Genomic DNA, 13,782 nt, shown 5'->3' with positions numbered 1-13,782 from the left:
GATGAGCCTAATGATGGTTCCAGTGATAGGCGATTAATTAAAATGATCGAATGATTAAATCACGGGGTCATAATTGGGTTCATTGTCAGACCATTTGTTTTATTGTGAGCACGTAGCACCGGGGCGTTCATCATATCGCGTCCTCGCAGGCTCATTGGATAATTCTATCCATCATCAAAGCTTTTCTCGACACACACAAAAGAAAGAAAGCTGAAAGGGGCCGTAATGAGGCGCCCCGGAATGAGATCTCCACTGCTTCGTTATTGATCGGAGATGTTTGTGCGACAGCAGAAATAATGTCTCCACGGTAATATTTGGGAAATATAGCTCCAACAAATACATTGGGGCTGAGTTGTGTGGCCGGGGAAGGGTGATGGATGGCGAGGGGAATGTGTAGGGACGGCAGACACCTCACCCATTAATCTGCAGAACTGTGCTGTCTGTGTCTGTTTGCATGGCAACACCAGCTCCCCATTACTCATTTAGCTGATGCACATTATCAGTTTGTTGATGAAGGAGTTTGCCTCTAAAAGATTTGGAGAGTACTTTTGGCTCCCTTTACACAACTCCTACAGGCTCACTGAGGTGTCAGTAAAGCCACTTAATTGCTGCACTCACCATATTTCATGTGGAAGCTGCCTGGATGAGTTTTTCCCAGAGTCTCTCTGAAAATGCTGCAAGTCCTCACTCTACAATTAAGCCCCTCAGCTGGGTGTGTGTTGATGCTCTGAAGGCAGGAAAGTGATGGGAGTAATGGGAGCATTGTGTCAAAGTGCATTGTAATTTAAAGAGCCGTAAACTTTGGTTTTAATTGCTTCTCCAGTCGACTGTTGTAAATTGTCTCCAATGGATTTCACACGGAGGCTGGAGTTTACCTGTAAATAACACAAAACGAGTCTTGTGACCTGTGGTATTTGAAAAGGCTCTCTTGAAGATGGTGTGTGGCTGCTGCTGCTGCTGTGGTTGTGGCTCTGTGAGCAATTATCTGTCACACCTCCATTAGACGGCGTTGTACGCAGGTGTAAGCAAAACCTGCCCACAGCTACAGCAGAGGCTCTGCACAGAATGAATTAATGTTAGGAGCAAATCTAATATTGACCCGTCGACCATCATTCACTGTCTTAGTACAAGTGCACCCTGGAGTGCTCACTTATCCACTTACCCTTAAAAAGACAGAAAACTGATGATTTTGCCATTTAGGTTCACAATAAGGGAAACAAACACGACTGGAAACTTAGGGGAGAGCTCAATACACATGTGAACAGAGAGAACAACAAACAAATTAGCAAACTTCATTGTTTTGACAACTTGTGAACTACAAATAGTCACAACCCAACGGACATGGGGACACAATGAAGTGACGAGTGCAGCAGGGACACATTTGGATATATTGTAAAATGTGCATTTGGAATTTTGTAGTTTGTTTAAAGTCTGTTCAGGTCTCTTGAAAATTAGACAGCATTCAACTGAAAAAATAACAAATAAATACATAAAGTAAACTACCTCTGTGTCCCTGCTGGGCTCAGCCTGTCTCAGTGTTTGGTTGTTGTAAATGTTTACAGTTACATTTTAGTCAAACTGCTGAAAATCTCCTCTGAATTTGTTTGTTATTTTTCTGTTAAATGTGTTGCTTTGAGTTTAGCCTTCAGGGCCACCATAGTACAGTAACAGGCCAAATTTTGTAGCTCAACCACAAACTGTCAGCTGTGTCTTTCAATGAAAGGCACAGAGCCTCTGTAATGACAGAACGGATACTGCGAAGGACAGCTGAAATACAAATTACAAAGAGAAAAGAGTTGGACCTGTGAGGATGTAGCCCTCGTATCTCCACCCCACCACCCTCCCACCTCTGGTTTCCGTTGATGTTTAACAGCTCTGTTCTGAATTGTGCGACTGCATCTCTGACGCCCGGCGCCCAGTCAAACCGGACGGAGGCTGGCAATAACCATCCATCACCATGACACCCAACACAGTGCCAGCTCTCGGTGTCCAGACCTCGCCGGCAATTTCAGGCCACTAATTAACCGCTGTAGGCTTGTCTCCATGTATCGATCCCGCCTTGAGGGTTCTTAGCCAGGGTTTAATCTGGACCATGCTCACTTTGGCACAGAGTACAATGAAAAAGTATTGTTTAACATCACATGGGATTTCAAAGAGAACTATAGCTGGGAAAACTGTTTTTTTCTTTTTGGCAGATATCGTCTTTTGTCTTGGTTTGGTTTGTTTTTTGAATAAGAGGCAGACTCCCAGATGTGGAACCACAATTGGATTCACACAGATGGGGTGATTAAATAGAAAGAGTCAGAGCGAGAGAAACAGAGATAACTGTACCTTAATGACTAATTAATGATGCTGGAAGATGTAGCACCATCACACCAAAGCATTTCAACTCACAATGAACAACAGGTTCCACAGCAAACTGCACTAGAACGGAAAAGGAACTAGAGTTGAGCTCCTCATGGTCCTTGAATCCATCAACCAGTGAAGTTACGGGAATCATGATCACAGTTTGTCCTTCCTGAGCTACAGCACTGATGGTGTTTCTGGATAAGATTGTGGATACGATTATGATGTCACAGTGGATGATTACTGGATGAATTTGTGAATTATGGTCAAACATTGTCATTGTCGATCATTGTTATGGCCCTCCACCTGATCTTTTGTGCAGCAAAATCTAATCAGCTCGTCTCTGAGTCCAAATGAATGTTGGTACCAAATCTGGACATATTTTTCGAGATGGTCTTGAGATTCCACATTCAAAAGACCGAGATGTTCTGAGGTCACTATGATCTTGACCTCTGGACTTTGATCACCAAAATCGAACTGGTTCATTCTTGAGTCCAAGTGAACATTACTGCCAAATTGTAAGGAAATCCCTCAATACATCACTGAAATAAACTGTAGTTGGAGAAGCTGCAGAGGCCAAAAAAATAAAATAAAATAAAATTGACGATGTACTGTACAGAAGGATGACTGAGTTTTATGTTTGATTCTCAGTGCTGAAGCATAAACTTGGCTGGTGTTGAAATAATTTCCTGATGTGTCATTAACAAAATGCTGAGCTCAAATCAAGTCATTTCGTTGGCACTAGTGTTACGGTTGCAGTAGCTGTTACCCTCCTGGCCTGACGATGGCGTTCAGGAACAGAACTGTTGATAAAAACAGAGAAACAAAGAATATTGAGCTTATTAAAAGTGGATGAGTTTGTGGGACTTTGACTTTGCGACATAAAGGAGCTATAATTAGCATGAAGAGCTAGCCCTTAACCACACTTTCACCTACTGAAATTAGCACGCTAACGCAACCCAGCTATCCAGTACTGAGTCACTGTACCTTCCAGTCTTCCTTGAGGAAGCAGCTGCTCAGAGAACGTATTTTAACCTTTGTCTCGTAAAATGAATGATGGATTATGCTTTGGTTAAGAGATGTCAATGCTAACGTCAGCTGTGTAGCAAATAGCAAAACCTGTAAATCGATCATTTAAAGATGAAACACATCAAACGCCGTCTCTCCGCCCCAGGGTTCCCGGTGGAGTCCAGTAGGAGGAGGGCGGCGACAGGCCTGACGACACCGTCTCATCCTCACATCATCAGACCTCAAGACGTCACCCGGGGCTTCAGAGGAGGAAGTCTGTCGTCCAGGAGCATCCTCCAACTCAACGGTGAGGCCATTGAGTCCTGCTGTTTACTCTCTTAATGTTTCAGCTGACATCACCTCCACTGACTGTGCAGTTTCACCCACCGGTGCACTGCACGTGTGCATGTCTGCGTGTGTGCTCTTCGCCATGTACTCATTAACGTGTCTCGTTTGGGCGGTGACCGTGCTCCTTCCTTGATCGACTCAAGCAGATCCATTTCACATTCAGTCTGTTGGCTGCACCACTGAACCACTCAATTTTCAGCCTAATTGAGCCTGTTGAAGCATCTCTGGTGGCTCGCAACAGCCCTGTTTGTATTTGCTGTGTGTGTGTGAGCACATGTTAGATTTTGACAGTAAAGTAGGTGACAGTGGGAGTGCTATGGATTTCTCATTACCCACCCTGTTTGATTCATGAGTGTAGGGGGAAGCCATGGCTCAAAATTTAACAAAACAAACCTCACAAAATGGGGGGTTCTGCTCAGACGCACAGTGTGAGCTGTCCAGCCGTAAATACTTATCCAGCGCTGCTACTGCACGTCTGTACTCCGAATGCCATGAAAAGATTGAACGTAGAGTTCAGAATGTCCGGTTTTTGTGATCTGTGGTCCACCCGCACCCCAGAGCCTTACAGTATTTGATTCTTTGAAAATTCATTATTACTGGTGAGTGACTGTTAAATAATAGTAATACGAAAAATATTTATTCATATAACACATGTTATGGAAAGATGTGGCACAAAATGCTAAACAAAAAAAATAATGATGAGTTTGTTCATAGTGATGAATTGCTGCATAACCTTGTTTTTATTAAATAACTCCAGAATAAACTAGAAACACATAACAAAGTAACTTATTATATTAAACTGTGATTAACAAACATTTTATTGGAATATTTTGTATTCACGCTATAAAAATATTATTATTAGAATGATTAACTATAGAAAATTTCCTTTGAGACATTTTGAGAGTGCCAGGATCTCTTTAAACATGGAAATCAAACCCACAACCTTAACATCAAGAGTTACACAATGTACAGACAAAGCTAATCAATCAGACACATTATCGTCTCTCTCTCTCTGAACGCTGACATGAGGAAGCTGTCAACCTGTGTGTGTGATTGTGTTTTTAGTCCAAGAAGAGGTGCACACATTCACCAGGGAAACCCAATTTTTTGCTCAATTAGACAAGCCGTCTCTAGTCAACCAGTGTGTATTCTTAACTTTGTTCTCAAATGTGGACTAAGTCTGTAACACACACACACACACACACACACACACACACACACACACACACACACACACACACACACAGGTATATAGAGACAAGTTAAAGTATCAAATAAGACAGTGATGGAAAACAAGCAGATAATTGCTGATGATGATATAAAGTAGGTCTGACAGGTCTATAATTACATTACGCTCTGAGAGAGACCCTATAGAAATGCTGTGTAATTATATTTCACAAACATTTGTTCATGGCACACAACATACTAATACATACTAATACACTGACGAGCACCATGTGTCAGTATTAACCATGTTTACAAATTAATTCATGCGCAAGTTCACTCCAAATACTATTCCCCAAACGGCTGCAATCAGCTATTCACAGCTCTAGTTACTGTGCAAACACGGTCTGTTCACTGTTTGCTTTGTTTCTTACCTGCCTCACCCCCCACTCTACCCATCCCCGCCCACCACCACTACCTCCACTGCTGTTGTCTGTCTCACACACTGAACCCTTTCCTCTCTGTCAGTCGTATATACAATGTGCCTAATTGCTTTCACTGGACTCCAGTCACAACATTAGCAGAGCTGAACAGAGCAGTGGCAGTTTGTGTGTGTGCGTGTGTCTGCACAGTATCTGTGTAGGTGTAGGAGCCAGTGACTCTCTGATAAGGGCACTTGGGGGAAATGTCCGGGGATTAAGAGTGGCACTGGGAGAGGAAAACAGAGCCAGAGAAGTGAGGTGAATATCCAGTTTAGGTGAAAACACAAAATTCAATTTAGAAATGTCCTCCTGCAGGTAAGTCATCACTGTCTGGGTATTATTGGATAACCTATAATTCATTTGTAATTTAGGACAAATGAGCCAAAAATGAGAGTCTGTTGTTACGTTTTAACGTCAAAATGTTTTCGGCGTCAAAAAAAAAGAAAAAAAGAACATCCGATCAAAGCGGTCTGTTTCCGTTTGTGCCTGTTCCTTCTATTGTTATTTAGTTTGAAACCAAAAACAGAGTTAACATGGTTTTATCTGATTGTTGGTTCCAAACAAAGAGATAAATCATGCGATCTGTTCAATTCTTTGTTGTTGTTTTTTGCCAGAAATCCAACATTTCCAGACAGGAAGCATAGGTCAAGTGTAAAAAAAAAAAAAGATCTAAATAAAAGCCAAGAAGTTGTATATTATTAAGCAAGCAAAGGGTCTATATCATCATGGTGACGTTAGATGATAGATGAATGAATATATAAATTTGTTTACAGGCACTGCTGTACCAGAAAAAACTAAACCAAAACCAATTTCATTGGTTTTTAGTTTTTATGGTTGTGACACAAAATAATTTTCTTATGTTTGTTTTCTTCCTTTGAATTTAAAGTGAATTCATGATAACTGCAGCATCACTGCATTGTTTGTCTGAAAAGTAGTGATGGAAAATAGAAACTCTCAGCTCCACCTGAACTTCTGAGCAGAAGCAGCCGCACAACAACTTCAGTCTAATCCAATAACCATCAGCTCTCTGCTTCAGGGCCACAGGCACTAAGAAGCAGCACTAACAACACGGTGAGGCTCCACACTGGGACACACACAGATATGAGGAAATGTAGGTTTGTAAAAATCATTGTGTCTGTAATTTGATCAGTTTGGTTTAAGCCTTGCGATGCTGCACCACTCACTTTTTCCCTCTGCTGCTCGGTTCTGTCACTGATCTGTGGACACTCTGCAGGTTTGTCTCCGCACATGCTGCAACACACACTACAGAGGAGGAGCAGAGCCCTTTCCAAATATCAGGGATATGATTTGGGAAGTGCTGATTTTTAAGTTTGTTCATGTGTGATTGTTGTTCAAAGTGCAGGATTAGGCAAATTCTCTTGTCAGAGCTTTCAAAAAAACAGGTAATTTGCATGATCCGGTCCAAATGAAGCTGGATTATTTGGTGAGGAGTAGATGGATCGGGTGTTTTCATCAGGTGTGTTGTTGCCGGGGGAGACAGAGGAGCTGATGGGCACAGTTTGGAGGAGGGGGCTTGGTGCCAGTGGTTTGACTGGACTGTTGTGTATGTACAAGCTGTTGTTCCTCATGCTCCAACAATACTTGAATCAGTGAGCGCCTCTCTCCTGTGGACATTTGGAGGGTTTTTTAGAACATATGGTCAAAATGGCAAAGAGATTAGATTCCACTCTGCTCAGTAAATATATTCATGATCGCAGCCTGTCTCTCCTTCACAGCGAGGAACTCGGCTCAGGCTTGCAGGCTGGAGACGGATGGGAGCCGGGCACCGTCGTCCAGGCGCCGGATCAGACCTGACAACGTGGCGCCCGGAGAGCACAAGCTAAACACGGCTGACGACGGCCGCCGCAAGTTGGACTGCATGGCCGCCGTGCTTCAGTGGGAGGGCAAAGGAGGTGTTAAAGCAGCGAAGGTCAAGGTGAGGTTAAATTAAAGCCTGCAGGGAGCCAAAAAAAAAAATCGTATCTATAAAGCTGAGGCCTTTGTGTCTTCTTCAATTACATCTCAAACAGCTTTCATTCACATCATGAAGGCCGTGGTAGCGGCGTGGAGCTGCTCGCAGGCCGCCCGCTGCTGTTACAACTCACAGGGTGACGTGCCCTTCACCCCTCTGTGTTTAATCGGCTGCAGAAGAAGGTGTTAATTGTTCTTCTACCTGAAGGCACATCTTGTACTTTCACCCATGGATGCACACGCTAAATATGATTTTGGCTGCGCTGCGTGTCTGTCTTACACACTTTGCACGTAGCATTTCCTCTGGTAGGAGCTGCTTCACACACCCCTCACAGCCAGCACCATGTGTGTATGTGTGTGTGTGCGTGTTCTCACACAGGAAAACATTTTTAGAGTTGCTTTGCAATTCAATTTGGATTTGACTTTCTGGGCTGATAGCCATGACTTAATTTGGACCAGGTTTATCCCCAGCATAATTTCAGTGCACTAGACCTGTGGAAAACCGTCATTTTTTTTCTTTTCCCACTCAGCATCCTGATTTTGAAACCCCATCCGATGTGTTTTATTTATTTTTTCACTGGCCAGAATCACTGTCATTGTGCAGTTCATTGTACTCTTTAGTATCAAAAAGATGAGTCCAACAGATGTGCCTGAGTCCAGGTTAGTGAATTGAAATGTAGTCATATTATATTGTAACATTTACGATGGGATGTTTGTTGCAAGCTCAAAAATAAACACCCACTTTTTCTGGGTCACCATCTGCTTTAGAGCAGAGCTGTACAAACTAAATGTGAGAAAACATTGTGTTTAATATTGAATCCATTCTGCTCTGGGGTCAGTGGATGAAAAAAACATAATTGTCTGAAAGGTTATTGTAAAAGGCCATTTCATGTTCACAGCGCTTGACCGTGGATGAAGAGTGTGTAACATTAACTTTGCTCCCCCATGTTTCAGCTGTAACATGTGATCAGAACACAACCCGGGAAGTTCTGGTAATGAAGAAAGGGCCTGTGAATCGTCTCTTAAATGTCACAGTCACAATGATGATGTTTATTGAGCCCAGAATTTTTTTAAATAAAGTTATTTATATAACGTCAACTTGGTGTCAGTTCCCCTCAGACTATAGCTACACCATCTGTAGGGTGCCCAGCAACCAACAAATCCTCATCAAAATGTGATTGTTTCATATTCAGCCCAATGAAACAGTACACATGATGGTGTTTATACAAAAGGCAAGGCAATTTTATTTGTATAGCCTGTTTTTACAAACAGTTTGTCTCAAAGGGCTTTACATGGCATCATAACAACATCCTCTGCCCTTAGACCCTCACATCGACTGAGGAAAAACTCCATAGAAAACCCTTTTAACAGGGAAAAATCGGAGAAACCTCAGGGTGAGAGACAGAGGAGGGATCCCTCACCCAGGATGGACAGACGTGCAATAGATGTTGTTACAGACAAGAAAACAGTTTATAACAGAGAGTGTGGGAAACATGGAAATGTTAACGACAGCTGAAGAAGCTTCTGGTGTGGGTGGGATATAAGGTCAAGTTCAGATTTTTCAATGATGATGTAAAAACAGAAGATACTGTAACAGAATATAAATGTAGATATTAGTAAATATTGTTTATATTCTCAAAACTGTGTCTGCAAACTACAGCAAGTCCAGCAGGATAAATTTAAACCAGGATGAATGAATTGTAATGGATGATTACAAATGTGGATAATCATTTTTCACATTTTATAATATAAAATGACGTGTTTGGTTGCTTGGTGGAATCTTCATGTTTTCATGTCTTTCTTCCTGGTGTAAGGATCCGACCAAGGAGGCCCAGCTGGCCCGTGAACATCATCAGATCAAGCCCAGCGAAGAGCGCAGCAAGGCAGAGAGCATTGCCAACATGCTGAGCCAGGCCATCACCACCCAGCACCTCCTGTACGCCAGCCTGGGCTCCACCGAGTACATGGAGTTTGTTCTCAAAAACCCCTTTAACGTCCCTCAGACCGTCACTATCCACAGTGATGACCCTGAGCTCAGGTGAGACTAAGTCCCCTCCATCCTCTGTCTGCTTAGTGTGATCCTGAGTCGCGTGGTTCATCTTTAAATCTGTATTTTACAAGTTTTAGAAGCGAGTCTCCAGCCTAACACACCAACTGTGCATGTGTTTGTCGGCTGTGCGTGTGTGTTTTCCATTATCAGAGCGTAACAAGCCTTGCCCTGTCTGTGAAACTGTGTTCACACGTTCTGAATGTGTTTCCGAAGGTGATGGTTTAGCTCTGGAGATGATGCTCAGGGCCTATTTTCATCCTGCTTCAGGAAAAAATGATGCTGCGTCCTTACACTCAACCGTCCCTAGTTTTAAACACGTCTGATTCAGAGATGTTAGGTTCTGGATCTAGTCTGTGATGTTTTAGGCCTCAGGTGTTTGATCTCATAAACGTCCATATGATGTTTTTATATGGTACATGATTAGTGAAATAATCATTGACACCTTGTGTTTCCACCTTGACCTGCAGAGAACCCATGACAGTCTCAAAAACACAGATTTGTATAGCCAGGGTTTCATATGTCACAAATCAAAGGAACCAATCCGGTCAACCTCTGAGACTAAAAAACACCTGAAACTCCATCAGTACACAGAGAGAGAGAGAGTTAGCATTAGCACAAATGCTAACACTGTCAGCCACTGCAAGTTACAAGATAACAAACACAAACAAGTAAAAGACTCTAACTACACTAACCCTTGTGAAAAGCCAACTAGCTCACCAAACTTCATGCTTCTTGGGCCAAACTCTCTGTAAGATGCTAACTAACTGTTGCCAGACATTTTCCCTAACCCCTAATCCTAATTACGCTAACCATTATGTTAACAGCCTTCACCAGTCAACCAGGAAATAGGACAAGGTCTTTTGTTCTTGTTTTGTAATTCCACTTCTTATGTGTAAAAACTCTCTTGAGCAAATACAGCATATAAAACACCGCTAAGGAACATGCCCCCCCTCAGTCTTGTCATCAGTCTTTATTGGTTGTCATTGTTGAAGTATGGAACAAGTCGTGAGCAGTACAGTATTTCATTCTGCACTCATTTTTGCTGTGACTCAGGACTGAAACTGATTCATTCCTTCCTATTAGCATAAATCAGTAGGTCATAACATTCACTGCATTTAAAGCAAACCTCCATTCATTTTATCAATATACTGGAGAGAAGTTCCCCCATGGAGACCGGCTCCGCTGCTGCTCAGCTTCACGCTAATGTCATCATTGAAATCCTCTGGTGATATAAACTGAGCTTTTTAATAGCATCAGGAAAACTTTACAGATGCAGAGAAGCTCAGACACGATGACCACCAGCAGCTCCTCCGAAACCGTGAAGTGATTTCATGTGTTCTTTGTTCAGGTTGTGGGAGTCTGATTCACAGCTTGCTCACTGTTTTGACATTCTGCATGTGTGTGTAGGTGTGCACTGATGTGTGTGTGTTTGCATGTGTGTGTGTCTCTTTTTAAGGTTTGAAAGTGGTTCTGACACGTCTTGTATGCAGGCTATATGGTAGGTCTATTATTTAGTCTTCACTTTGGGGCTGTAGCTTCTCAGCAAGAAGGTCCTGGGTTTGATTCCAAGGCCTGGGACCGACCTGGGTGGAGCTTGCATGTTCTCCCTGTGCTGCATGGGTTCTCTCCAGCTTGTTCCAAAAATCCAAAGACGTGCACAGTAGGTTAATTGGAGTATCTAAATTGCCCGGCCCTAGGTGTTAATGTGAGTGCTACAGTATAAGTCGGCCCTGCAATAGACTGGTGACCTGTCCAGGATGTACCCTGTATCACCCCCCTGCACTCCTGCACAGATTCACATTCTCTACATGTACATTTTGCGCTTTACATGTTTTTAATTTTGTGCACAGTTTGCAGTGTGTGTATTTTTATTTATGAATGATGGAGATAAATTATTAGTCTTTCAACCTAAATCGCAGCCACATTTCCAAACACATTTTGTGCAGCTGCATTAATAAATGAGATCAAACTCAGACTTTGTCAGCTCTGGCGAGGACTGCATGGCACCAAATCACACACATATACAGGGAAGAATCTGACTCCTTGAGCAGCACAAACTGTTGTCCTTGACACAGATGCAGACATAATGCTGGTGAGATGCTGAATGTCCCTTATAATCCACACACAGCAGCCATTATGGCTGATGTTTCCTGGTATCCATGCCGTGTTTGTTTGTGTTTGTTGTTAATCCCTCCGCACTTTTCGGAGTCTTTTGTTATGGATTCTGCTCATGCCTGAGCTTTGGATTAACATATATCATGTTGATCAACAAAGGCTGGAGTGCGCTGTGGATGAATCATTACGGCATTAGCCCAGCCACCGGGCCTACCAGGTCTAATTGAGAGTCATCAATCTCCGCATCTGTCCTCTGGCCGGCTTAGTGCCCCGTTGGTTTATTTATTTATTTCCCGATGAGGCGGCGTGACACCGAACTGTCTGCCACCTCCACCGAGAGCCAGAAATGTGTAAATTGACAAGGAAGCTTCTGCATCTGATGTGACTCTGCTGCAGCACTGTGGGTTTTTATAAATCAAATTCAAATAACCCAGTTAGAATGAGACGGTTCCCTGAGCCCAGCAGGGCCCAGAGTACATGTTATTGTGTACGTGTCTGTGGACTCTGGTGACGTGAACAGATATAAAAAAGTTATAACACTTTACTGTAGATAGTTCCCTGTGATTTTTAGGGGACTCAGTTCTCACCAGGATTCTTTCGTTTTATTTGTTGATGATCTTCTGCACATGATGCTCCATCTGTTTATTTATTGACTTGTGATTTTAAGATGACAAGCAGCTGTTAGAAGTGGCTGCAGCTTGAAGACTGATGCAGTTATGTTAGTGCAATAATGCATGTGAAGGTCGGACTTCATCTTGTAGCTGTGACAGGTGAGGTACTGATATTGACCTCCTTGTCTCCAGTGCGCTGACACCAGGTAAACAAAGGCTCCAAACTCTCTCCTGGGTTTAAACAGGACGTGGATTTTTTTTTTCTTCTAGTTTTCATTTGACCTTTATTTAAGAAAGTAATTTAACCGCTTGAGATCCAAGATCTCTTTTGCAATGGTGACCTGACTAAGAGGGCGACAGCAATTTAAAGACAAATAAGCAGAAGCCCAGTGCAAAACAAAGTGCAAAGTGGCAGGCAGATGGAGGCAGGCACCGTGGATATTGTAAACAATTTAAAAACACTGACACTGTCCGATGATTTCACATTCTCCGGTCCTATGAAATTAAGCCGCAGGCCTTGAAAGATGGCATTAGGTTCCATGCAGAGGGGCAAAACGAAATGCTCTTTTTCCCAGCTCAGGTTCTACACAAAGAACAGTCAGTTGAATAAAATCACACGAACACAGGGAAGTTCTGTGGAGATAGTGACATCAATAGGATGGAGTGAAACCAAGGAGAGCTTTATAAATAAAAACCAAGCTGATGTGTATACCTGCGTACACTCAAAGATGTCCACTTTCACAATAATGAGCGAGAGTAATTCCTGAGGAAACGTTAAATGTGAATATGTTTCTCTACTGCCAACACAACCTGCCCATGAACTTGTCTTATCCTGGCCTGAGCGGACAGCCCTCGGCCAGTCTGCTGAGGTTACTCTGCTGCTACATCCTCGTCAATATTTCAACCATTATTTGACAAGGAAGTCTGAGATCTTGACAGCGTAAACAAGGCCTGAGGTCAACGCTTTGTTGTACAGGAACCAACAGAGAACAGTCTGACCCCCCCGTCCCCAACCCCTTAACCTCAGGCTCTGAAGGGAGAGAACTTTAGACAGAGTTTATCCGAACTGTGGCTTTGATGTTTGCAGTGGTGCGGAGCCCAGAGGCGCCTTTTGACGTGGAGGACACGTTTGCTACCTGTTGCCATCCATTTTGCATGGCTGCCTTTTACACTCGGCCTCACAGTGGCCGGTGTGAGCGGCGGCTGCTGGCTGGTGGAGAGATAGGAGGCCGCACAGCTCTTCTACTGCTCTCTCTCTTATCATTTCCCCCTCTCATTATCTGTCATCCTCCCCTCTGAATCCATTCCCTTCTCTCTCTTGATGTCCTTTTAATCATCTTCATTTCGCTCCCTCTCCTCTTCCCTCTTTTTGTCTCAATCTATTTGTCCCTTGCACTTCCTACCTTGCTCTATATCCGTCCCATAAAAATGAATCAGCCCATGGTTTTTCATGGAGGTTCCGCTGAAACACCCGTACACAGGCTGTCTTTGTAGTCGCAATGAGCCACGGGCAAAGTGTTTTATTCCAAATGCACAGGTGGGAATCTCCAAATAAATTTAACATAGCTGACTGTTGCATCTCACCCTAATGTTAGTGAGGTGGGGCACTCGAGAAAAAATGTCTCGCTCCCTTATTGAGAGAAATTTACCTCCTCACGCCTCATGAGTTGGAACCTTTGAAGTGAAG

General features: G+C 43.1%; 1 protein-coding gene across 2 annotated transcripts in view; it reads left to right on the top strand.

The window, feature by feature from the left end:
* Window positions 1–13,782, top strand: part of nphp4 (nephronophthisis 4) — a 158,108-nt gene that overhangs the window by 126,456 nt on the left and 17,870 nt on the right. For both annotated transcript variants that reach the window (XM_085781361.1, XM_085781360.1), the window contains exons 16-18: window positions 3,521–3,661; window positions 7,085–7,284; window positions 9,134–9,357. In XM_085781361.1, coding sequence (XP_085637487.1) covers window positions 3,521–3,661; window positions 7,085–7,284; window positions 9,134–9,357 — 565 coding nt within the window. The remainder of the gene's footprint in view (window positions 1–3,520; window positions 3,662–7,084; window positions 7,285–9,133; window positions 9,358–13,782) is intronic.

The sequence above is a fragment of the Trachurus japonicus genome, chromosome 7 (assembly GCF_045865225.1).
Source record: "Trachurus japonicus isolate A0001 chromosome 7, Traja_1.0".
Classification (NCBI taxonomy): domain Eukaryota; kingdom Metazoa; phylum Chordata; class Actinopteri; order Carangiformes; family Carangidae; genus Trachurus; species Trachurus japonicus.
Note: the sequence above shows the minus strand (reverse complement) of the source record. Positions and strands in the feature narration are given on the sequence as shown.